Source organism: Puma concolor, chromosome B3, assembly GCF_028749965.1.
Source record: "Puma concolor isolate L17-30 chromosome B3, mPumCon1.1.hap2, whole genome shotgun sequence".
Lineage (NCBI taxonomy): Eukaryota > Metazoa > Chordata > Mammalia > Carnivora > Felidae > Puma > Puma concolor.
This window is the reverse complement of record NC_141672.1, coordinates 2,896,599-2,923,264: the sequence shown is the minus strand read 5'-3', so window position 1 is coordinate 2,923,264 and position 26,666 is coordinate 2,896,599. Positions and strand designations below refer to the sequence as shown.

The window sequence follows — 26,666 nt, the reverse complement described above, 5'->3', positions numbered from 1 at the left end:
TTTTATGAGGGGCCTGTCACTGTGCTCCCTCCAGGTCAGCTCAGCCCTCCTTCCAGTTGCCAGGTCTCCACGTGCATTCAAACGAACCTATGACCGAATTCCTCGTTTGTTTCTTGTCATCGCATCGAGTAAGAAGAAATCAAATCCCGTTCCCTGGGCTCCCGGAGGTCCCTCCTGGCCGAGTCACCTCGTGAACTCAGCTCCAGGTCACGGAGAGGACGAGCCACTTCCACAAGCAGCACGACTGGCGCAGAAGTGGGTGCTCGCGCTGTCTCTCAGAAGCGGCCCAGCGGGCTCCTCCACGCAGGGCCCGGAGGACAGGAAACGCCTCGCCGGCCTCCCGCTGCTCTCATACCCTTCCCTGCAGGGGCTGCTGCCTGGGCCCCACGGCTCGGGCCCCTCTCACGACACGTTCCACCTGCATCTGGGCTCTGGGGACATGTCTGCGCTCCCTATGAATGCGGGTTGCTCTCCCATTTCTCACAACAAACGTGGCCCACCCAACCCCACGTCTAAACAGGCACCTTGGCCCCCAGCCTCCACCATCACGTATCTGGTCATATCCCCTTCTTTCTCCAAACGTCCACAAATCTACCTACAAAAATGATAAAAGACTCAATTCTCTAAGTTACAATACTTTTGCATACAAAACACTGACCCGACAGAGAACTGACACTGGGCCCTCTGACTAATGAGACGCTTCCAGAGACTCCTGGCCCCGGCAGCTGCAGGGTCCTAGCCCGCCACGGGGCAGTGGATTTACGAACCAGTCGGGGCCTCCTCACATTCCAGTGTGGACGGCATCTTCCCAAACTCAAAAGCCCACACTTTTCATTCTGTCGTCCTACAAAGAGCCTACATCCTCCTCACCATTTCAACGGCCTCTCCAGGTTCTTTTTAAAAATGATTTAAGTAATCTCTACTCCCACTGTGGGGCTCGAGCTCATGACCCCGAGATCAAGAGTTGCGTGCTGTACTGACTGAGCCCTCCGGGTGCCCCCAGAGTCTCTCAGCACCTCATTAACACAAGCCCCCTCTGGCCCTTATCGCCTTCCTCCTGATCCCTTCCCCTAATGCCTGTCTGCCTGGAGAGGCTGGAAGCGGCAGTGGCAGTGGAGCTCTGTAAATGAAGAAACTAAACTATGTGCTCTGAGGGGCGTCTGGGGAGCTCAGTCGGTTGAGCATCTGACTTTGGCTCAGGTCATGATCTCATGGTTTGGGAGTTCGAGCCCCACATCGGGCTCTGTGCTGTCAGTGCAGAGCCTGCTTTGGATCCTCTGTCCCCACGCACCGTCCCCCCAACCTTCCCCAACTCATGCTCTCTCTCAAAATAAACAAATGCTAAAAAAATAAAACAAACTACGTGCTCGAGATCCCAGCGCGAGGAAGTGACCGAGGACAAGTGGCAAGGCAGTCGTGAGGGGTGACGGGAACTGGAATTGTCCGGAGTGCGATACACATCGCACACCACACCAGGATCCCTCGCTGACCCTGGCTATGCCAGCCAAGATCCGAGACGTGGCAGGTAAGATAAAAGACCAGTGAAATGTCTCCCTGTGTTCTGTGTGTCGCTACTCTGACCAACGAGATAAGATTCTCACAAGGGAAGCAATTAGGATACTCATCAAATTCGACTATGAGGTACAGAACCTGAGCTCAGTTTTCTTTATACTTAGGATCTTCACTGTGAAATAATAAAAACAGCATTTCTCAGTGTAGCAGTGAGGACTCTCGTAAAAGTGCGTGTTCAGCCTGTCCCCTGCCCCTAGGAAGGTCACGAGGAACCAGAAGAGCAGGATGTTTCACAACCTCACTCAGCCACCCTGGGTCTAGTCACTATGGGAGCTGTGGGTCTAAAAACAAAAAGATTCTCTTAAAATCTCCTTTCCCAAAACAATGAAACCAAACAAGAAGCTAACCCCTCCAATATGTTATTGTTCTTGACTTTACAGAAAGTTCTAATAAAATTATTTCACAACGCCCAAAATAAGCAAAAATAAAACAAACTTTTATGGTCTTAAATTTAAGATGTTAGCAACTTTTAAAAAATTGACAAGCATATAATCTAGACCATCTCATACACAAAATGGCCAAGATACCCATACTGGTAGTGATTAAAACAGAACGACAACTGGCTAGTTTAGCAAATACACAGTGAAACCAATGTTTACTTTTAAAATCAACTTTATTGAGGTATAGCTTACAAGCAGTAAAAAGCACCCATTTAAAGTACACTGCTGAGGGGCGCCTGGGTGGCGCAGTCGGTTAAGCGTCCGACTTCAGCCAGGTAACGATCTCGCGGTCCGTGAGTTCGAGCCCCGCGTCGGGCTCTGGGCTGATGGCTCAGAGCCTGGAGCCTGTTTCCGATTCTGTGTCTCCCTCTCTCTCTGCCCCTCCCCCATTCATGCTCTGTCTCTCTCTGTCCCAAAAAAATAAATAAACGTTGAAAAAAAAAATTAAAAAAAAAAAATAAAAATAAAGTACACTGCTGAATGCATTCTGACACCTGCTGGTCAATTCCACTCCTTTTGCCCCACCCCCCCCCCACAACTCCGGATGTGGGGCCTGTCATTCTATCCTGATAGCCTCGTTCTGTTTCCTGAGAATTCCATGCAAATGGGACTGTACAGTGTGTGCCTCTTTGGGTTGTCTTCCTTCACACCCACAATGCTTCCGAGATTCACGGTGTCGATCCATGTGTCGGTAAACTTGTCCTTTTTACTGCTGGGTAGTATTCAGCTCTACGGAGACACCACATTTCGTTTATCCATCTGTTAATGGACATGGGAGCTGTCTCCACTTTTGGACTATGATGACTAAAGGTGTCTTAAGTACTCACGTACCGGTATTTACGCAGACAAGTGTTCTGGCTTCTCTTGGGTAACCAAAGTCAAGGAAGTAGAACAGGTAGGTTGTGTGGTAAGTGTATGCTGAACTCACAGAAACTGCCAAACTGTTTTCCAAAGTGAAACGTAACATTTTACACCGCCACGAGGCACGTAGGAAAGTTCTAGTTTCTCTGCATCCCTGCCAACGCTTGCTGTCAATGTTTACATTTTAATTATCTTCTTTTTAAATAAAATTTTAACATCTTGGCAAAGAAAGGATTTCATAAATATAATTTTAAAAGTTACAAAAAAATAATTTTAAAAAGGATAAAAATGTCCACAATTAAGTGATCAAAACCAAACATACTATGACCAGATTTTCAACAAATAAGCTATCAATAAATAAAATTTGCCAGAAGTTAGATAAGGAGAAGGGGCTTATTTCCCAGGCAAAGTCTCCTTTGTACCAATTATGTGTAGGAGTCATGACTCATGAAGCCATCATCTCCCTGAAAAACAGGCTACTAGAACTAAAATGTTAAGATGTTCAGAAAAACTATGACTTACTTGATAATTATGATGGAAACCTTTAGATCACACGTCAAATTGGTACCATGGCTTTAATCAAAAGTATTTTTTTTTTTTGTCTCTTCGGGTAATGTTTTTTTTTTTTTATTAAAAAAAATTTTTTTAACGTTTATTTATTTTTGAGACAGAGAGAGACAGAGCATGAATGCGGGAGGGTCAGAGAGAGGGAGACACAGAATCTGAAACAGGCTCCAGGCTCTGAGCTGTCAGCACAGAGCCCGACGTGGGGCTCGAACTCACGGACCACGAGATCATGACCGGAGCCGAAGTCAGCCGCTTAACCGACTGAGCCACCCAGGCGCCCCTCTTCAGGTAATGTTTTAAACTTGAGAGTGGTGTTACCATAATTGAGGCATTAAAAATATGTAATAAAGTTTCTCAAAACAAACCACTGTAGACAATTATGCAACATATATACGCACGTCTCCCAACCTAAGCTGCGAATGATATTAGGAAGAAGACTTCGTTTTATATCTTATTCAAACAGCCTGTCAGTATGTGCCAAGTGTATTTTTCTAACATGCAAAAAACTTATCAAAGATTGCAATTTTATCTATGAAAACGAAAGGATTCACCACCTTGCATAGTGTCCATTCAGGTAATGACTCTAACTATCCCAGTTCCTGAAAAATTATGCCATTTTTCAGGCGGTTTTTTTTTTCTTTTTGGTATAATGACTTTCACTCAAAACACACTAAATGCTCTGTAAGGAGTGATATTTTGACATTACTTTCAGACAAACAGTCACCAATTTACTCAACCCAGCCGCTGCTCATCAGAGGACAGGATATGGCACAACTCTAAACTGTGCACCAGGCTTGGATGAGTCCCAACGATGTGTTCTGGGTGCACATGCCAAGTGACGAAGAGGGGGTGTCTTCTACGACCCTCTGGTCCACTGTGCATGTGGGTTAGCTCTACCTGTTTTTAATTTTTTTTTTTTTTTACATTTATTTATTTTTGAGAGAGAGTGAGACAAAGTGAGAGTGGGGGAGGGGCAGAGAGAGAGAGAGAGAGAGAGAGAGAGAGACAAGATCGGAAGCAGGCTCCAGGCTCTGAGCTGTCAGCACAGAGCCCGATGCGAGGCTCAAACCCACAGTCCGTGAGACCATGACCTGAGCTGAAGTCGGACGTTCAACTGAGCCACCCAGGTGAGGTGACCCTAGCTCTACCTGTTTTGAAGTGTTCTCTTGTTTAGCTTGTGTTACCCTAAAGATGCTTTCCTGTCCTATAACTTTATTTCTGTTTAAATTTTATTTAGTTAACATACAGTGCAATATTGGTTTCAGGAGTAGAATTCACTCATTTATCCCTTACAACACCCCGAGCTCATTGCAAGTACCTTCCTGAATTCCCATTCAGCCCATCCCCCATCCCCCTCCACCAACCCTCAGTTTGTTCTCTATAGTTAAGTGTCCATAGGCGTGGAGCGCCTAGGTACTCAGTCAGCTGGCCGACTTTGCCTCAGGTCACGACTCACAGGTTCGTGGGTTTGAGCCTCTTGTGAGTTCACATCCCTCCTTGGGATTCTTTCCCCCCACCCCCTTTGCCCCTCTCATCTCAAAATAAATAAACTTAAAAAAAAAAAGTCTATCGTGGTATGCTTCCCTCTCCTCTTCACCCTCCTTGCCATACATTCATGTGTTTTGTTTCTAAAATTCCACGTATTAGTGAAATCCTATAACGTCTTTCTCTGAATGAATTACTTTGCTTAGCACAATTCATTCTAGCTCCATCCACGTAGTTGCAAATGGCAAGATTTCATTCTTTTTGATGGCTGACTTATATCCCAGGGTGTGTGTGTGTGTATGTGTGTACATCTTCTTTATTCATTAGTCGATGGACATCTGGGCTCCCTCCATCGTTTGGCTATTGTTGACAATACTGCTCTAAACACTGGAGTGCACGTACCCCTTCAAACCTGTATTTCTGTATCCTTTGGGTAAATACTTAAAAGTGCAATTGCTGGGTCGTAGGGTAATTCTATTTTCAGTTTTCTGAAGAGCCTCCGTACTGTTCTCCAGAGTGAGTGTACCAGTTTGCATTCCCACGAATAGTGTGGGAGGGCTCCCCTTTCTCTGAATCCTTGCCAACACCTGTTGTTTCTTGAGTTGTTAATTTTAGCCATTCTGACAGGTGTGAGGTGGTATCTCAATGAGGTTTTGATTTGTAATTCCCTGATGATGAGTGATGTGGAGCATTTTTTCATGTGTCTGTTAGCCATCTGGATGTCTTCTTTGGAGAAGTGTTTATTCATGTCTTCTGCCTGTTTCTTCAATGGATTATTTGCTTTTTAGGTGTTAAGTTTGTAAGTTTGTTTTTTTTTTAACTTTTTAAAAAATTTATTTTTGAGAGACAGAAACAGGCAGACCATGAATGAGGGAGGAGCAGAGAGAGAGGAAGACACAGAATCGGAAGCAGGCTCCAGGCTCTGAGCTGTCAGCACAGAGCCTGACACAGGGCTCAAACTCACGAACTGTGAGATCATGACCTGAGCCGAAGTCGGACGCTCAACTGACTGAGCCACCCAGGCGCCCCAGTTTGGAAGTTCTTTATAGATTTTGGATACTAACCCTTTATCAGATGTATCATTTGCAAACATCTTCTCCCATTCTGTAGGTTGTCTTTTAGTTTTGCTGATTGTTTCCTTCACTGTGCAGAAGCTTTTTATCTTGATGAGGCCCCAACAGTTCATGCTTGATTTTGCTTTTGTTTCCCTTACCTTCAGAGACAGGTCTAGTAAGAAGCTGCTCTGACCAAGGTCAGAAAGATTGCTGCCTGCATTCTCCTCTAGGACTTTGATGGTTTCCTGTCTCACATTCAGGTCTTTTACCCATACTGAATTTATTTTTGTGTGTGGTGGAAGAAAGTGGTCCAGTTACATTCTTCTGCATGTTGCCGTCCAGTTTTCCCAGCACCATTTTTCTTGAAGAGACTTTTTTTGCATTGGATATTCTTTCCTGCTTTGTCAAAAATTAGTTGACCATACAGTTGTGGGCTATAACTTTATTATTATTACTTTTAATATTTATTTATTTATTTATTTATTCATTCATTCATTCATTCATTCATTCATTTCATTTATGTATGTATGTATGTATGTATGTATGTATGTATGTATGTATTTATAGGAGAGCGCACGCGTGCACGTGAGAGAGTGTGCATACATACGCACACTGGCAGAGGAGAGGCAGAGAGAGAGGGGGAGACACAGAATCCAAAGCAGGCTCCAGGCTCCGAGCTGTCAGCACAGAGCCCGACATGGGGCCTGAGCTCACAGAACATGAGATCATGACCCGAGCCGAAGTCAGACACTTAACCGACTGAGCCACCCAGGCGCCCCTAAACTTTATTTTTAAGTTTGAGTGCAATCTCCTCAAAAGTTGAAAAACTGGTGACAAAAATGATGCAGAAGTATAATTTACATATCAAAACCATTCCAAAGAATGAGTCCTTTGCACTCCCCTCCTCACCAACAACACATACTGTGAAGCCTGCTTTTCCACTTTTGGCATTGGCGAGTACAACACACTCTCATTACATGACACTTTATTTTCCAACTGCATCTACATATGTTTATTATTTATGTAAGGACGTCTTCATTGTTCAATTCATATATTTTATACTTGTGAGAATGATCTGGGCATCAACAGCTCACATTATTCATTCCAAGGATACATAGTAGTTCTCTATTGCTGATAACAGGTCACATCTAAATTCACTGGCTTAAAACACAACCAACGTTCATTATGGCTCATAGCTTCTGGGGATAAAGGATTAAGGAACAGCTCGGCTGGGCAGTTCTGGCTTAAGATTTCTCATAAGGCCCAGCCAAATGTCAGGGTTGTAGCTGTCCTAAGGCTTGACTGGGTTTGGAGGAACTGATTCCAAGATGGCACACTCTCATGGCTACCAAGTGGACTCCTCACAGAGCTGCTTGTTTGTGCCTACTCACAACACGGTGGCTGGTTTCCCCCAGAGCAAATAATCCAAGACTGAGTGCCAGGGGGAAGCTATCTTTTTAGTGAACTAGCCTCAGAAGTCACATTGTTTGTGACATAGTCACTAAGTTTGGGAGAAAAAGAGGGGAATTTAACTCCACTTTGTGAAGAGAGGCGTTTTAAAGAATCTTCATATTTTATTTTATTTTATTTAACTTTTATTTATTTTTGAGAGAAAAGAGACAGAGCATGAATGGGGAGGAGCAGAGAAAGACAGAGACACAGAATCCGAAGCAGGCTCCAGGCTCTGAGCTGTCAGCACAGAGCCCGACACGGGGCTCGAACCCATGAACTGTAAGGTCACGATCCGAGCCAAAGGTGGACGCTTTGAAGTCGGACTCTGACTGAGCCACCCAGGCGCCCCAAGAATCTTCATATTTTAAAACTGTCACATCCATTTGCTGTAAAACCTCATAAAGACTCTTTACTTCTATCATCCTATTATTTATTACGTACAGGAGTTTAGTTGTTATTCCCAACAGCAGTGTTACAATACAACAAAGAAAGAGAATGTTTATGTTATGGGCATATGTTTAAGAGAGCTAGCTAAGAGTGCAATCAATAGAGGTTTTAACTATAAGTGCTGCTTTTATCCTCAATGCTTAACATATATTCCTTGGTAGTCAGTTATCAGAAAAGGCTACAGACAAGAATGTTACTATATTACTTGGGAAAAGAAAATTCCCTAAGCTTTCAAGTTGTGGTGAGATGGCGTGCTGTAGGCTCAAGGGTCTGTCCTACTCATCCCTTTCTGAGCTAGTTTGCATGGAAAACACAAAGGGCCTTCTGGTGGCTCCAGCCGCCCACCCGTGGCCTCCTCAAAGGAGCCCCGGTACCACCGTTCCCCCCGCCAGAGTCACACCCTGATTTGTATGGCATGCCAGCACTTCACCCTTGGCATGTGTGAAACCAAGCTCCTCCCTCTCCTTCCACCCTGGCTTCCTCCTAAATTTCTTACTTCCATTAATGGCTGTAACATTTCCCCAGAAACCTCAGCCTCATCACTGACTTGAAACGACGTTGCTCAAAATAGAAGCTGCTGCTCAGTGTTGTCTCTCTCTCTCTCTTCCTCGTATCTGTGTCTGCCTCTCCATTCCAGAGCCACACTTCCCCACCTTCACATGCTTGCTCAGATTATTCCTTTTGGCTACAGAGCCCTTCCCCCAACTTCCTAAACTCTACCTATCCTTTAAGATCTAGTGGCCATGCCATCTGCTTCCTGAAGCTTTTCCTGATCCTCTGCAGAACCTCTCATGCAATTGTTCTGACACTCAGGATCTGACATCACTTCCAGAGATGGGAGAGAACTCAGTATTTCATGCATTCTGAATTCTAGAGATTCAACAACACACAACAAGCACTTGCATATTAGACATTTATATAAACCTGAATTTATGGTTACCTTAGTAGACGTTTACACAACCCTTATAGGAAAGTTCTTAAGCCTGTTTCACAGACGAGAAAGCTGAGCTCTGGCAGCAGGCTGAACAGCTCTCCCAAGCACAGGGGTGGGCCAGGAGCAGTGTCAGGGTCTCGGGATGGCAGGCTGCATGCTCTTTCCCTCACACAGGATGTACTGGCCTCCCATTTTTTCTCACCAGGCTGCAGCACAGGCACGTATGATTGCCCCTAAATACCACTCATTTATTGTACCAAAGGGTAAATGCTCTACCAGATGCCATCTGATTATTAGTTTGAATCATATGAAAATGCTGTTTTTGTAGATCGAAAAATGTAGATGGTCAGACATCAGCAATTTCATATGGTTCAATGTAAGAGGAAAGGATTAATTTCCCCCACTGGGAAACATAAAATCTAAAGATAACTTGATTCTAGCAAGTAATAATAAAGAAATAAAATAGAAGAACGAGAACTCTAGGCTACTCTATTTTTGGAAGATTATGAGAAATGACAAAATAGACTGCTCAGTGATAGTGGAGGGCTTCCTGGAGGAGGCATGCCTAATCATTGCTTGTACTGTTCCAGAGGAAGTCTAAAAAAGCCTAACTCCCTCTTTTTACTTTCTTGGGATAGTTTCATATAAGCAGATGCACGTGAATTACAGGAAGGAATGAAGTGAAATCTCCTTTCTTCTAAATTGTAGTTTACAGATGTACCTTTTGAGCTTCTATCTCCATAACCTTGAAATTCCTCTTTCCAAATACTTCCTTTGAATGGAAGTCTCTCTCTGGGATTCCAGTTGTGGCAAGCAGTGACCTCACAGGGCTGCCTGCCTCCAGCCATTCCCATCCCCTGTGCTGGACACAGAACTCCAACAGCACTAGCACCAGAGGGCTCCCTCCTGTCCTTCTCTCGTTTGTTTTTTTTTAATATGAAATTTACTGTCAGATTGGTTTGCATACAACACCCAGTGCTCCTCCCAACAGGTGCCCTCCTCCATGCCCATCACCCAATTTCCCCTCCCTCCCACCCTCCATCAACCCTCAGTTTATTCTCAGTTTTTTTTTTATTTTTTTTTTTAACATTTATTCATTTTTTGAGAGACAGAGAGAGACAGAGCATGAGTGGGGGAGGGGCAGAGAGAGAGGGAGACATGGAATCCGAAGAAGGCTCCAGGCTCTGAACTGACAGCACAGAGCCCGACATGGGACTCAAACTCACGGACCATGAGATCTTGACCTCAGCCGAAGTCGGATACTTAACCGACTGAGCCACCCAGGCGCCCCTATTCTCAGTGTTTAAGAGTCTCTTATGGTTTGGCTCCCTCTCTCTTTTTTTTCTCCTTCCCTTCCTCCATGGTCTTCTGTTAAGTTTCTCAGGATCCACATAAGAGTGAAAACATATGGTATCTGTCTTTCTCTGTATGACTTATTTCACTTAGCATAACACTCTCCAGTTCCATCCACGTTGCTACAAAAGGCCGTATTTCATTCTTTCTCATTGCCAAGTAGTATTTCATTGAATATATAAACCACATCTTCTTTATCCATTCATCAGTTGATGGACATTTAGGCTCTTTCCATAATTTGGCTATTGTGGAAAGTGCTGCTATAAATGTTGGGGTACAAGTGCCCCTATGCATCAGCACTGCTGTATCCCTTGGGTAAATTCCTAGTAGTGCTATTGCTGGGTCGTAGGGTAGTTCTATTTTTAATTTTTTGAGGAACCTCCACACTGTTTTCCAGAGTGGCTGCACCGGTTTGCATTCCCACCAACAGTGCAAGAGGGTTCCCGTTTCTCCACATCCTCTCCAGCATCTATAGTCTTCTGATTTGTTCATTTTAGCCACTCTGACTGGTGTGAGGTGTTATCTCGGTGTGGTTTTGATTTGTATTTCCCTGATGAGGAGTGACGTTGAGCATCTTTTCATGTGCCTGTTGGCCATCTGGATGTCTTCTTTAGAGAAGTGTCTATTCATGTCTTCTGCCCATTTATCCACTGGATTATTTGCTTTCCGGGTGTGGAGTTTGGTGAGTTCTTTATAGATTTTGGATACTAGCCCTTTGTCCGATATGTCACTTGCAAATATCTTTTCCCATTCCGTCGGTTGCCTTTTAGTTTTGTTGACTGCTTCCTTTGCAGTGGAGAAGCTTTTTATCTTCATGAGGTTCCAATAGTTCATTTTTGCTTTTAATTCCCTTGTTTTTGGAGATGTGTCAAGTAAGAAATTGCTGCGGCTGAGGTCAGAGAGGTTTTTTTCTTGCTTTCTCCTCTAGGGTTTTGACGGTTTCCTGTCTCACATTCTGGTCCTTCATCCATTATGAGTGTATTTTTGTGAATGGTGTAAGAAAGTGGTCTAGTTTCATTCTTCCGCATGTTGCTGTCCAGTTCTCCCAGCACCATTTGTTAAAGAGACTGCCTTTTTTCCATTGGATATTCTTTCCTGCTTTGTCGAAGATTAGTTGGCCATACTTTTGTGGGTTCAATTCTGGAGTCCCTATTCTATTCTATCGGTCTCTGTGTCTGTTTTTGTGCCAATACCATGCTGTCTTGATGATTACAGCTTTGTAGTAGAGGCTGGAGTCTGGGACTGTGATGCCTCCCACTTTGGTTTTCTTCTTCAATATTACTTTGGCTATTCGGGGTCTTTGGTGGTTCCATACAAATTTCAGGATTGCTTGTTCTAGCTTCGAGAAGAATGCTGGTGCAATTTTGATCGGGATTGCATTGAATGTGTAGATTGCTTGGGTAGTACTGACATTTTAACAATATTTATTCTTCCAATCCATGAGCACAGAATGTTTTTCCATTTCTTCGTATCTTCTTCAATTTCCTTCATAAGCTTTCTACAGTTTTCAGCATACAGATCTTAATACCCTACAGGATTAAGTCTCAGCTTGTGGCACAGTGAAGATCCCGCTGCTCCCTGACCAGAACACTTCAGCTCTCTTCCCTCTTCAGCATCACGCCCTCCTCGTCCCCACAATTTATGCTCTGTCGTCCCCACCGTGTTTCTCGATCTCTGCTTCTCAGAGCGCCTTGTGCTCTTCCCTGTACCTTTGCAGACTCGTTTGACCTCTGCGGGGAGATCTTCCCTGATACCCACCTCAGTAAGTTAACCAAACCATAGCCTATTACTCTGGTGCCTTGTTCTACTTTTACTGCGCTTCCCACACTGCACTGTGATTTGTTTACACACCTATCTCCAAAAACACCGCTGTGGAATTTGAAACAGACTTCAAGTAGCCATCACCAAACACCTTGCTTTTAGATCTCTGGCCTGTCTAAAACCAAAATAAATTGGACAGAATTGTTTTAGAAAGAATAGAGAGAAATTTAAGCCTAGGTCGTCGTTATCTGAACAGGGTTCTGTTTTGTTTTGTTTTGTTTTTTTAGTAATTTCTTCACCTGTGCGTATTTTACACATTCTTCTGTATATTTCACAATAAAAAAATGTAAAAAATAAAAAATTAGACCAAACAGCCAGCATCCTATGTGGGAATGTAATCATAATGAGATATTTGTTTGAAACTATTAACTGATTTTTTGAAGTATAACTGGATTCTCACGTGTAATGTCACTCCAAAAATGACCAACATGCCTTAAAACAAAACTCTGACCAAATAATTATGATCAAATCCATTAAAAATTTTTTTTTAACGTTTATTTATCTTTGAGACAGAGACAGAGCACGAACAGGGGAAGGGGAGGGTCAGAGAGAGGGAGACACAGAATCTGAAACAGGCTCCAGGCTCTGAGCTGTCAGCACAGAGCCAGACACGGGGCTCGAACTCACGGACCGCAAAATCATGACCCGAGCCGAAGTCAGCCGCTTAACCGACTGAGCCACCCAGGCGCCCCTGGTCAAATCCATTGATACCCACATAATCTTCTAGCACATTAAATCACTTATCTTTCTGCCGTCTCCATGGTTATAAATGTTCAGGTTTGGAGGGCAAACGAAATAGGTGATAATGATATCAAGATAAATATTATAAACATGTAGACTTATTTGTATCCCAAAAAACATTCAGTGACACTGAGTCTCTCTAACACTTCACTCTATTCTGGAGCTGAAGTATTTCGTATTCCAACAATTACTAAGCCTCACAAATTACTAAGAGTCAACTAGTATCTAAAATGTATACTGGCTCCCCACCCCCTGTAATAGTACCGTAATATGCTATTTTATCCTACAAACGCGAATTACTCTTATGATTAAAACTCACCCAAATAAATTCAGTTTGGTTCAACACAGATTTATACCCAAGGCAAGCAGCTAGGAACGATCAAGGCTGGAAAGATCAGCAGGAAAACAGGGCTATCAAGGAACACAAATAACGCGAAGAGAAAAACCACCACATGCTGCCCAAGAGCTACAAGCAAAACACCACGGGAACTGCTCTGTGTCCGACAGCACGGCCCCCAAGACACACAGAACTGTACTCCTGATCACCGCACCTACAAGGTAAGATGAAACATAAACACCTATTTTTGACAGCATCGCTGGGCTGACACACCAGTGAGGAAGTTACAGAGAGGTGGCGGAAGCTCTGGGCAATGACAGAACACTGAAGCTGGCTTGTACCCTGGGGCCTTGTGTCTTTGTGGCTCCCCCTCCCGCCTCCTCCTTGCACCCGGCTCCCAGGTTCACAGGCCACCACCGATCTATCTTCTGCTACTAGAGGTTGGTCCACATTTCCTAGAGTTTTATGCACAGAGAATGAAGCAGTTATGTACTTTGTGGTCTGGCTTTTCAGCACAGTGAGATCCGTCCATGCTGCCTCAGGTATCAGTGGTTTGCTCCTCATTACTGCTCGTAAGATCTCACCATACAGACGTGCAATGTTTTCTGTCCATTCACCTGTTACTAGACATTAATTTTGCCTCCAGATTTTGGGTACCACAAATCAAAATGCTATGAACATTCACGTATAAGTCTGTATAAACATTTGCTTTCTTTTCTCTTTGGTAAATACTCAGATCACATAAAAGATTCATGTCCAAGTTTTAAAGAAACTGTCACAGTTTTCCAGACTGTACCACCTTACATTCCCAACAGCAGTGTTTGAGAGTTCTGGGCTCTCCACAGTCTCATCAACACTTCTTAGGATGAGTCTTTTTAGTTTTAGATATTCTAATAGGTGGTATTTCTAACAGTGTGGTTTTAAATTGTATTTTCCTAAAGACTAATGATGTTGAACATTTTTCCATGTGCTTACCCTAACATATATTCTTTGGTGAAACATCTATTCAAATCTTTTCCCTGTTTCTTATTTGTTTGTTTGCTTATTTATTTAAATTTTTAAGTTTTTTAGGGGGGAGAGAGAGTGCATGCACACACAAGTTGGGGAGGGGCAGAGAGAGAGGGAGAGAGAGAGAATCTCAAGGCAGGTACCCCTATCTGTTTCTTTCTAAACTGGGTTGTTTATTTTCTTATTGGGTTTTAAGAGCTCTTTACATATTCTGGATACAAGTCCTTTGTCAGATATAAGATTTGCAAGTATTTTCTCCCAGACTGTGTCTTGTTTTTTTATAATAAATAATATTTAAAGTACATTATATATACTAAACAGCCAAATAAACACAAGTAAAGACACAATTCATTAACTGAAATATATATCCTAAGAAACTACCCAGAACACAACATAAAGAGACAAAGAAAGTAAAAACATAAAAGAGAAAGTAAGCAGGGTGCCTGGGTGGCTGGCTCAGTCAGTTCAGCGTCCGACTCTTGATTTTGGTTCAGGTCATGATCCCAGGGTCATGGGATTGAGCCCCATGTTGGGATCTGCCCTGACAGCACAGAGCCTGCATGGGATTCTCTCTCTCTCTCTCCCTCTCTCACTGCCCCTCCCCCCACTCTGTCTCTTTCTCTGTCTCTCTCTCTCTCAAAAATAAACTTAAAAAAAGAGAGAAATTGGGGCACCTGGGTGGCCAGTCAGTTAAGCCTCCGACTTCTGCTCAGGTCATGATCTCACGGGTAGTGAGTTCGAGCCCCGCCTCAGGCTCTGGGCTGACAGCTCAGAGCCTAGAGCCTGCTTCCGATTCTGTGTCTCCCTCTCTGCCCCTCCCCTGCTCACGTGCTCTCGCTCTCTCTCTCTCTCTCTCTCTCTCTCTCTCAAGAATAAAACATTAAAATTAAGAGAAAAGGAGAATAAAATGAAAGATATAACATGTCTAATAAGCATTCCAGAAAACAAAAATAAGAATATGGAAGAAGAAAAACCTGCACAGATAATAGTAGAGAATTTTCCAGACATGTTGATAGATGGTAACACTCAGAATCAGTATACTCAACAAATCCCAACAGGGAAAACTGAAAGAAATCCACACCTCATCTTGCTTACAATGGAGGGTTATTTAATCCTAATGTCCTTAAATCCCCAAACCAATACATGACAGTAAAGGGATTTTGGCATCAAATAACATAAAACCACAGAAATAAACTAACAGGAGAGGAGACAACAAAAATGGTCAGAAGAGAACAGACAGCAGCCACAAAATAAGCACCCTAGCAGACCTGAGACACACTTGAACTAGACGAGGGGAGACTGGACAGTCCCAGGTGCATCATACAAGAGTTACGTCTTGAAACTGGCAACCTTTGACTCTAGACGTGGAACCTGCAAGTTTATTCTCTAGACACTTGAAATGTTACTTGATTTGGAGACACGAGGCACAGGTGAGTCCCAGGTACCATATGTTACACAGGGGGACCAAGTCACAATATTAATAACAAATACTTCCAGAAATAAACTCTCACATTTATGGCTAATTTTGATTTGACAAAGGTGCCAAGACAATTCAGTGGGGAATAACAGTCTTTTCACCAAATGCTGCAAGGGTAACTAGGTATTTTTACAGGCAAGAGAACAAATCCAGACCCTACTTCATGCACCATACACAAAAATCAACTCACAGTACATCACGGACCCACATCCAGGAGCTAAAACTACAAAGCGCTTAGAAGTGGGGGGCAGGGGACGGATCAACTGGCCTCAGCAGCTTACCACACGTACTGGAATAGAGCAGGAACTGACTCACAGAGAAAACAGGAAAAAGCACTCCCAGGACACCTACGTGAAACGGTGCTGGACAGAAGCATCCACACCACAGACCTCAAACCGCTCTCCTAACAGGCCTGCTTAAAGGCAAGCCCTGGGTTGCCCTCTGGGAACTCAGATTGGGGAGGGATCCCACCATTCCCAGAAGTGACGAGAGGCTCGCTGAACCTAAAATGTTTGTGCGAGTAATATGGTTTGTGTTAAATACTTGCTTCCTTCTGGGAGTCTGGTGCTTTCCTATTTGCTACAGAGAGGCTGCCCACAGGACTGGCTCTTAGTAGGGACCCCGGGCACTGGGGCTCTACTGAGCTTCCCTGGTCGACAATGTGTCGCACCTGTCGTCCTAGCTGGTGGTTGGGAGGACTGAGTGCATCCCGTGTGGCTCCGCCGGGGAAGGACTCTTAGAAGCTGGTGCCTGGTGTCCTCAGACTTTGTCCCACACAACTCTGTGTCCTCTCACACAGGAAATCCCAGACGTGAGCACAGCTAGATCCCGAGTCCTGTGGGTCCTCCTGGTAAACCACTGAAACTAGGGGTGGGCCTGGGGAGCCCTGACACAAATATATACAATGAGGAAAAAAATCCACTTGCCTTTATATTACATAGTTAAACCAGATCTCCAAAGATGTTGGACAAGTTCTTTTTTATTTTTAAATAAAGTTTATTTTGAGAAAGGGAAAGAGAGAGGGAGGGGCAGAGAGAGAGGGAGATAATTCCAAGTAGGTTCTGCATTGTCAGCACAGAGCCTGACGCAGGGCTTGAACTCACAAACCGTGAGAGCGTGACCTGAGCCAGAATCAAGGGCTGGAGGCTTAACCGACTGAGCCCCCAAGACGCCCCTGGACAAGTAAGTTCTGAATGCTTAAGACAGTGTGTGCATGTAGCCTGGAGGTTCCCAGACTCATTGAGCCGAAAGGCCAGTGGTCTGGGCATTTCTTTCTCAGAAAACCTGACTTGCTGACCTGCGACTTTTGGACAGCGGAAGTCCCCACCTTCTTGCCCCAGCAGCTGCTCATGGGCACGAATCATAGCAACTCGGTTTCCTGTCCTCTTTCAGCCTACACACCCTCCTCCTGCAGCTGCTGCTTGATCTACTCCTGGACGCTGCAGCCCACAGAGCAGAGGGTTCTCTGTCCAGGGTATATACAAAACAGTTTGGAAGAAAGAGGTTTTTAACATCTTATGAACTTTAAAACTGCACGTGAAAGTGCTTTGTAGACAGTAAGGACTCTGCAAATGTAATGCGTTACTGGGCTTAACAGGCAGGCGTGTGTGCCATAAAATACAGCAGCGTCTTTGATGTGATGCTGCCAGTGCAAAGTTACATCCCCCGACGGCTCTCTGCCTTCCTCTAATTAAAAACTCACATAAAGGCTACAGACACATTTTTAATTTTGCTGTCAGGTTTCAGTTTTGTTGATCTTGAGACAGAAATATCATCTCTCCGTGAAGAAACAACTTCATCAGGGAAAAGATCACAGACCCATCACGTGAAAACACCAGAAGTCACTTTAGGACTGGAATTCTCTCCTTCTGAGTCGCTTCCCCGTATCATATGCACAACCCCGACTTCGATACAGAGCACCTAACACTCAATAGATTTATCCTTCCCTGAAGTTCAGGTCACGGGCAATCTTAGAACTCAAAAGAATCTTCGCAATTCGGCTGCACAAGTTCTGAATGCTTATGACAGCGTATGCATGTAACCTGGAGTTTCTCACACCAGACAGGGCAACACGGTCATATGGGGAGCTTTCCAGGCCCACCCCAGACTCACCGAGCCAAAAGTACTGCCCATTTACTGGGGTCTGGCCATTTATTTCTTGAGACTTCCTGAAGCAGATATGCCTGGCAGAACCTCACAGAGGCTCTAGATTTGAAGGCAGGAGGAGAGGATTTGTGGAACGGCCTTTAGAAATTGGAGGCTAAGGAAGGAGAATCCATACCCTTGACATCAGGAAGAGTTCTGAGTGGCACAAGGATTATGAGGTTGGAGGCAAGGAAAAGAAAATAGAATCTAGTATACCATCTGGCTCTGCAGAATCTAAAATAATAAACACTACTGAATGGTTTTCAAGAGGCTTAGACAACAGCACAAATATTACCAACCTCGACAACATAGAAGTATAACCGCATGAGCTAGAAGGTAGGAGGGAAAGCGAAGTGGAAAAAAGGGGAAAGGCGCTAACAACCTCATCTTACAGAGAGAGAGAGAGAGAGAGAGGAGGAGATCACCTAAAGTCACAACAGTAGCCCATAAAAAAACAAAAGTCACATTTCAGTCATACTAAGTTGGCAAGTAGAGAGGCAAAGCCACTTGCTCAAATTTAGCTAGCTAGAAGGTTCTTTTTTTTTTTTTGGAGAGCGCGAACGCAGTCCCCCACTACCACAAATTATGCAGTCGAGTTTCCCACATTTGGGGAAATCGCAGGGGTCAGCATGCCCGCAGTGCAATGGGCAAGCCTCGCCCTGGGAAAACCACCTTCCTGATCATGGTGTCTCCCCTGCCAGGTAAGTATTCTAGCTAGAAGGTTCTAAAGCCCATGTGGGACTATGGGCCCTCCACGCTCCGGACCGTGTGCTCTTTCCCCACGTCTGGCCGTGCAAACTCTGTGCCAGGAGGTAACTCGCCCAAGGTCACGCACCTAGTTGGTGGCAGAGCCAGAAAAAGACGCGAGTTCTCTAGCCCGAAGATCATTTGGAAAAGTCATTACTAAGATTTCCAGAAAGATCACATCAAAAACCCCTCTCGTTCTTCATCATGCTCTCACTCACCTCCACGCCCTCATTTCCGCTCACACTCGCAGCACACGCCAACATTTCCTAACGCTGCTCCCCCACGGGGACGCGTGCCCTCCCTCCCCACCCGTCAGGCCTGGTCTCCCCTGCGCCACGCCATCTGACGAAGGAAGTCCTCTCCGCTGGAGGCGACGATGAGGAAGACTTCAACTCACCAACCATTTTGTCTTTCAGAGCCTGACAGAAGGATTAAGACATCAACATGAAGCACGAGGCAAGTCTGCCCGTTCACCTCTTAGACACGGAGGCCATCGCTCCCAGGGCCCGGGTCACTGTCACACGCACTGAGGAAAGCTGCTGCCGCTCAGCTGTGCACGGGCCACACTGTTAGAACCGGTAAGACCACCAGAGACGCTGCAGAACTTCACAAGTTTGGAAATATTCCATGGAAATGACACTTCTACCCCCCAAAGGAGTTCTTTAAAAGTGAATTATAATCCAACCCCATTAGTACCTGTAAAAAGCAATTTAAAAACTTCAATTTGATTCGCTATTACTTACGCCATTTTCTGTGCGTTTTTCTGCAGGTACATTTATTACATTTCTCTGAGTTCTCTGCTCTTGGGTCTGACGGCCACCTGAAGAAATGAGAAGGCCAGCCTTACTAACAGACGTATTAGTACGATGATATCCTCCCATCCCTTCGCTTATTTATTCAACACAAGTATAAATTATCAGGCTGAACAATTCAACACTTAAAACAGTTGAAAAAATGCTTTATAATTAATTCTTATGAAGTTGTTTATGTGAAATTTTTTTCTCTATTTTCAGAATCTTGAAAATGTCTTACATTGAAAGATTTCTAACACTTAAAAATGGTCAAGATGGTAAGTTTGATGTTATATGTATTTTACCACAACTAATTTTTATTAAACATTTCTTAAAGACTTTTATATTTTATCAGGGACTCAAATAGAACTGAATATCCAGAAATCACACTGGTGCACAGAACTGATCTTCACTGACAGGGTCCCCACTGACATGGGGCACCAACACAAATCAGGCAGTCTTAAGAATTCTTCTTTATTCCATAAAAATTCCAATGTTTCGGGGAGCCTGGGTGGCTCAGTAGGTTAAGTATCCGACTTCAGCTCAGGTCATGATTTCATGGTTCATGAGTTTGAGCCCTGTGTTGGGCTCTGTGCTGACAGCTCAGAGCCTGGAGCCTGCTTTGGATTCTGTGTCTCCCCCTCTCTCTTTGTCCCACCCCTGTTGTCTCTCTCTCTCTCTCTCAAAAATAAATGAATAAACATTAAAAAAATGTTTCCCCCAAAAGGCTTCAAATTTAAACTGGAGAAATTATATGTCCTGTCATATTTTTTAAAATATATGTATTTTTTAATTTGAGAGAGACAGCACCTGAAAGGGGGGAGAGGGCTAGAGGGAGAAAGAGAGATACACTCCCAAGCAGGCTCCACACAGTGTGGAGCCCGACACAGGGCTCAATCCCACGACCCTGGGATCACGACCTGAGCTGAAATCAAGAGACAGGCACTCAACCCACCGAGCCACCCAGGTGCTCCTGCCCTGTCGTATTTTTGTTTTTTAAACAAAATGAAGCACGCTGCACAATTGTGCACCTGGTGACTCTGAGGTCACAGAGACCAAGGTCTTTGGTGTGTCCAGTGCCTGCCCCTACAGCTATTACTTAATGTAACTGGAGAATTACTGCACTCCAGAGCCTACTTTAGTACTTAAAATGCATGACTTCAAAGGCACATAAACCTCATGTTTAAAAAAAGAAAAGAAAAAGGAAAACACTTTTGTTCTATATCTTTCCTATTACTTTGAAAATTTGCAGAAAAATGCTATAATGGAAATATGACTCGCTTCACCTTAAAGCATGCATTCTCAAAGACAGTGAATTGTCCCCAAGGGGGCAAAGACTCTTGGGGGAAGAGAAATATCTTACTCTTTTTATGTATTCAGCAGAGTTATATAGTACATAAATATATAGTACATCTGATGGGGAAAGATGCGGGACAAGTAACAGAATATCCGAAAAAGGGTCCTTAGGGAAGCGGAAATTCAAAAAGAGGTTAACCAAATATTTGTGGCATGGCACGCAAATGAACACAGGCATACGGTATACAACAGCCATTTCACGGAATCTAGAGTAGTTTCCTAGTAGCAGGAATCACACACGCACACACGTGCACACACACACCCCCCCCCCCACGCACTTCCCTCAAACTGTGGCATCTACCAATTTACGGGGTTAATTAAATTCTTAGTTATTCTTGGTATTTTTAAGGAATAACGTGTTGAGGTTAATTTAATATTTCATCATTTCTGCCTCTTCCAAACAACAGGCTATCAAGAAATTAGAATACTATGAGACACACAACATGAAAATTATACCAAGTGCCACTTAATCTTTGATGGTAAAGAAACCTGAAGACCTTGCAATTTAGAGTCAGAAAATAGTGAATCCTAAGAGGTGACATTTAGTGAGCACTTTGCAGGTCACCTCACTAACCCCAATCACAGCCCTGTGCACCCTGCAGATGAGGAGACGGGGCACAGGGATGGGAAGTCATTTGCCCAAGTCCCACGCTAAGTAAGCAGCCTTGCTCCCAACTCCAGTGCACCGGCCCCTGGGGTCTACTCTGTGCTCTGCATACGGCCTTCATCGAGTTACTTTCCATTCCAAGCTTGTCCCCGAAGTGTACAGGTGATGGGAAGGGAACATTCTCTACGCTCTCCTCTAGCTTCCAAATAGAGAATCTTTACCATTCTGGTGAGGCAGGTCTTTTACTTTTTGTTATGTATCTTGTAGTTCTACACAATAAACACTCAAATGTAATTAGTTAATCCCCTTTTTTTAAAGTTTATTTTTGAGAGAGTGAGCGAGCGAGTGAGGGAGCAGGGGAGGGGCAGAGAGACAGGGAGAGAGAGAATCCCAAGCAAGCTCCACGCTGACATGGGGCTCAAACTCACAAACTGGGAGATCACGACCTGAGCCAGAATCCGGAGTCGGATGCTTAACCACAGATGTTAATCCCTTTTAAATAATATCAGTTGGTGACAACTGCCTTGTACTCAGCTCTGTGGGAAGCACAGAGGAAACATGAGCCTTGGATCCTCAACTCTGGCTGCTTAAAGTCTGAACTGGAGGAGCAGCTCAGTGAACACGAACAAAACGGAACAAAGCACCTGTTTTACGTGCCGTGCCGTCTCCTTCCTTGGGTTCTGAGACAGGGGCGCAGTATGCCCAAGCACAGGCAGAGAAACCAGGGCCGAGGGGAGAGCACGGGGGGCAGGGTGTGGGGACGGCCTTGTGATTTGGGGACAACAGAGAATGAAGGTGCCAGAAGGGACGTGGCTGAAACGGAGAAAGAAGGGGCAGGGAGGCTGAAGAGGTGGGTAGGGTCCTACTACAAATGCCACCTAAGCCAAGCTGAGGAGCGCCGAGTAGGATGGCAGGGACTTTGCCGGAAGTTCTGTAAAGCCATGAGAGTTGCGATGAACTTGGTTCTTCCAGTCCTGCCCAACAGTCCCAGCCAGCCCGGGTTGCCCTGTGAATTCCCCATCACCGCACCTTCCTGGGATCTTCCTCATCCCGGTGCCCTGCATTCTCCCCTCTGCATCCCGCTCATCCCTCAAGGTCCCTAGTCTGCCTTCTCTAAATGCTCTGTGCTGACGGCAGTCTCCTTCATGCCACGCAGCTCAACATCCTCTCCTCCCATCTGTGTACCTGCTGTGTCAGCACCACTGGGCTGAGCAGTGCTGTGGGGTGATGATGAAGGTCCACCGGAAGGTCAGCGTTGTCACCTTTCTCACGCCTGAACAGTTCTCTTTAAGTATCCCTGATGCTTCTGAACTCCGTGAGGTGAGAATAAGGCCTTACCCCCATCCCTCCACCCAGGACATTAACGGGGATGTACACATACTGTGTTAGTATGAGTAAATCACAAAACCTTTAAGTTAAGTGTAGCTAGGCCCAAGAGGGATGTAAGTATTTGGAGAGCTCGGCTAGGGAGCGGATACAAATTCTCCGCACGAGAATAGCACTTCAGCTGTCAGCTAGTCTAGCCCTCCTTCTTGGGAGGCTTTTGGGCAGCGAGGCAGGGCCCTCGGCTAAGGCAAAAGCGGACGAGGAGCTGGATCTGGTCTCCTGACTCCAGATGGCCAGCAGCAGATAGAAGCAAGCCCAGAAGTGAAGGTGCATTGTAAAAACAGCACTGAACTCCACTTACAACTGTGGAAACATGATTTTAAAGTAGCTGGTAGCTCATTCTAGGAGCAGAATGTCTTTTTTGATAAAATACAAATAAAAGGGAATCATGTGCAATAAGGGAATATTCTTTTTACAAAAGGATATCCCTTTATTGTTTATTCTTTTTTTTTTTTTTAATTTTTTTTTTTTTTCAACGTTTATTTATTTTTGGGACAGAGAGAGACAGAGCATGAACGGGGGAGGGGCAGAGAGAGAGGGAGACACAGAATCGGAAACAGGCTCCAGGCTCTGAGCCATCAGCCCAGAGCCCGACGTGGGGCTCGAACTCACGGACCGCGAGATCGTGACCTGGCTGAAGTCGGATGCCTAACCGACTGCGCCACCCAGGCGCCCCTATTGTTTATTCTTTAAAAAAATTTTTTTTAACGTTTATTTATTATTGAGAGACAGAGAGACACAGAGCATGAGCAGGGGAGGGGTAGACAGAGGGAGAGACACAGAATCCGAAGCAGGCTCCAGGCTCTGAGCTGTCAGCACAGAGCCCGACGCGGGGCTCGAACTCACAGACCGTGAGATCGTGACCCGAGCCGAAGTTGGACATTAACTGACTGAGCCACCTAGGTGCCCCTCGTTTATTCTTTTTAAATACCGGAAGTAATCCACAATCACTGTTGAATAACAAGTTAAGGATCTCTTCAAGGCAGTATACATACTTTTACAAGAGATTCTCTTACTTTGTTTAAATTCGAATTCAAAAATAGGAAGCATATTCCCATGGTTCAAAGTTCAAAAGGAACGAACAGGTATACAATTAGACATCTGCCCTCCCTCCCTCACCCTGCAGCCATCCCCCACAGCTGGCACTGTTACCAGTTTCTGACCATGCTTCCAGAGCCACTTTACACAGGGACGAGCCGATGCAAATGGACAGAATTACGCTCTGTCCCTGGTGCACGGCAGCGGCACAACGCGCATGTGGTGGGGCACTGTGCTCACTCACCTGTTCGGGAGATGGTCTACACCACCAGCTCAGGGCACAGAGCTACTCCTGACTTGTGGCCGTAGAGTGGCGCCCTGCACAGCTGCACCGCCACTCCCGTAACCCGACGCCCACGGCAGGCCCTCCCGTGGCTCCCACCGCAGGGTTCCATGACTACTAACGCTGCGTGCACATCACTGTGCGCATGTGTAGGCACAGCTTTAGGATAAGTTCTCAGAAGTGAGGCTGCTGGGTGAGAGGTCTGGTGCCTTCCTAAGTCTCACAGATATCGCTAAACTGCCCTCCACAGAAGCCGCTGACCGACACTCCCACGGCAACATGGCAGAGTGTCTGTTTCTCAAGCTCCTGGCCAACGCTGTCATTAAATGTTCTAGTCCTCGCCGATGTAGCAGGTGAGATACACTATCCCCCTGTCTTCTCTGCATTTCTTTTATGAGGAGTAAGGCTGAACATCTTTTCGCATACCCTAGGGCCACGCGGATTCACTTTTCTGTGACCTGTCTTTGCAGACTTCCCCTTTTCTTAAACGGGTTTTCCTTATCAATTTTTAGAAACTTTTATACATAAAGATAGTCAGCCGTCTACAATATGAGCTATAAATGCTGTTTCCCAGCTTATAATTTGCCTTTTGACTTTGCCCAGGGTGGTTATTGCCACTCAAGCCGTGTGGGGGGCGGGTTCTTCTGTTTTCAGTAATTCGGTTCTTTTATGGCCTAGTGTTAGGCTTAGAAAAGTCTTGTTCCCTCGAAAAATTTTAAGTAAAACCCGTATCTCTCAGAATTCTTCTAATCCTTTCGTGGTTTCGTTTATTCTTAAACTCTGGATATTCGATGCATCCGGTATTTATCAACGGTTTCTTTCAACAGCAGGAGCCCTCACATCAGCCCACACGTGTCTGAACACATCACCTGACTGACTTAGGGTCCTGAGACGGAAGCAAGGGCGGAAGCAAGGGCGGAGCAACTGTCAACTGCAATAACAGAGGGCAAAGAAACGGGAGATCCCACCTCCCCCTCTCCCCACTTGTGAGCAAAGGGAAAACAAAACGTGAACGATTTAACATCTATTCCTATTTTACTTAAATTAACTGTTACGGCAGGAATTAACAAACGGGGAAAGCACTCGGCTACCTTGCTCACTGCTCTCGGTTGGGGAATCCTCATGTCGAAGGAAAAATTTCACTTCTTCCCTGCGTGGCCCCCACTTCTGAAGATGTTCGTACATCATGTGATCAAAGGGTATGGGACGCTCTAGAAAAAAACCACATCTTACTTATTCCAGAAATAAAAGGACTCCAACCAAAAGCAAAAAATAAATAAAAATAGATTTAAATAAATATACACATATACATTAGAATTCAAGGATATTATAAGCACTAAATTTTAATTGTAATGAAGTAAAAGCAGGAGTGTGAGTGGGAAATAATCTAGGTAACACATAAGCACGAGAAGTGTACATAAAAGCGATTCTGCAACATTAAACAGGGAACACTGAAAACTGCCCTCTATAATACTTATTTACTGTATCAGGAAGCAGTGTGCCTCTCAGTCTTCAAAGAAGCACATTAACAAGCTGGCCCAGCATGGCCATTCACTAAAATGCTGCGTGTGGCCATCAGACGCACACGGGGTGCACGGCGCACGTCTTGGCCAGTCAGGTACCGCTACTGGGAATGCTGGCCAGCACTTGCAGAGGCCAAAACTACCAAGTTGATAATAAAAAATACATTCTACAGAATGAAATGTACTAATGCACTTCAAATATTAAAGAAAAAAGCTCAAAATAAAATCCTAGTAGAATATCGACACCAGTGACTAGAGAAGAGCACGGACATATTTGTTAAACTTACGAGGTACCATTTCTTATGTTTATAATCGTAGTTTCCTTAGAACTGCATCATGTGTAGAAACAGAAAACAAAACAAACACGAAACAAACACAAAAAACCCCGGTTGTTTGCCTTCTTCTTAGATATCTGAAGAACTGCTTATGTTCCGGATACTGATCCTGGGTTGATTACATATATTGAGAAAATAGGCTTGTCTTTTAATTTTGTTGGTGCCTTTTGTTATACAGAAGTTTAAAAATAATGTAAGCACTTATCAATCTTTTCTGATTTTGAGGTTTTTGAACAAATTCTCTTAACTCCAAGGTCGAAAGAATATTCTATATTTTTTTCCTACAAATTATAAAGTATTGCTTTTCATTTTCCTTATGGAACTGGTGTTGCTTTTCCTACTTTCGTCATCAATGGTCCCCACATCATTTACTTACTAGTGTCTCCTTTCCTCATAGAGACACCTCTGAGCCGTCTCCGGGCTCCTCGGGCCCCGATCTCTTCTAGCGGGCGGGCTGTCACTCTACCTCCACGCCGTGGCTGCAGTCTCCACTGCTGTGGTTTTACAGTTGGTGCTGCCATGGGCTAGGACGAGTCCCCTCGCGTGGCTCATCTTTGAAACGGTCTTGGCATTGCCCAGCCCTTTGGGCTCACAACTATTTGAAAGGAGCTGCTTGTCAAGTTCTTTTTTTTTAAAGGTAGGCTTTTGACTGTAATCATACTAATTTATTTACAAGTAAAATTTGGGGAGATCTGAAATCTTTGTAAACCGGGTCTTCTAGTCCATGAACATGGTTCTGTCTCTCCATTTTTTTCAAGCATGTTGTGTTTTTCAAGGATTTTTTTTTTTAATCACCATAGAGATCTTATAAATCTCTGTTCCTTTGTACCTTACAGATTTTTTGTTTACATAGCATTTAAAAATAACTTTCATTTTATCTATTTTTTTAATGTTTATTTTTGAGG

At 44.5% G+C, this 26,666-nt stretch overlaps 1 protein-coding gene and 1 non-coding gene across 5 annotated transcripts in view; both read right to left on the bottom strand.

Moving 5' to 3' along the window:
• PPP1R13B (protein phosphatase 1 regulatory subunit 13B) overlaps positions 1-26,666 on the bottom strand; it is a 102,710-nt gene that overhangs the window by 22,659 nt on the left and 53,385 nt on the right. For all 4 annotated transcript variants that reach the window (XM_086708688.1, XM_086708690.1, XM_086708687.1 and 1 more), the window contains exons 3-4: positions 24,995-25,114; positions 19,186-19,262 (exon numbers count right to left, since the gene is read on the bottom strand). In XM_086708688.1, the coding sequence (XP_086564814.1) occupies positions 19,186-19,262; positions 24,995-25,114 (197 nt within the window). The remainder of the gene's footprint in view (positions 1-19,185; positions 19,263-24,994; positions 25,115-26,666) is intronic.
• On the bottom strand, positions 18,243-18,404 carry LOC112856610 (U1 spliceosomal RNA). The gene has a single exon (XR_003223165.1). It is a non-coding gene; the product is annotated as a U1 spliceosomal RNA (small nuclear RNA).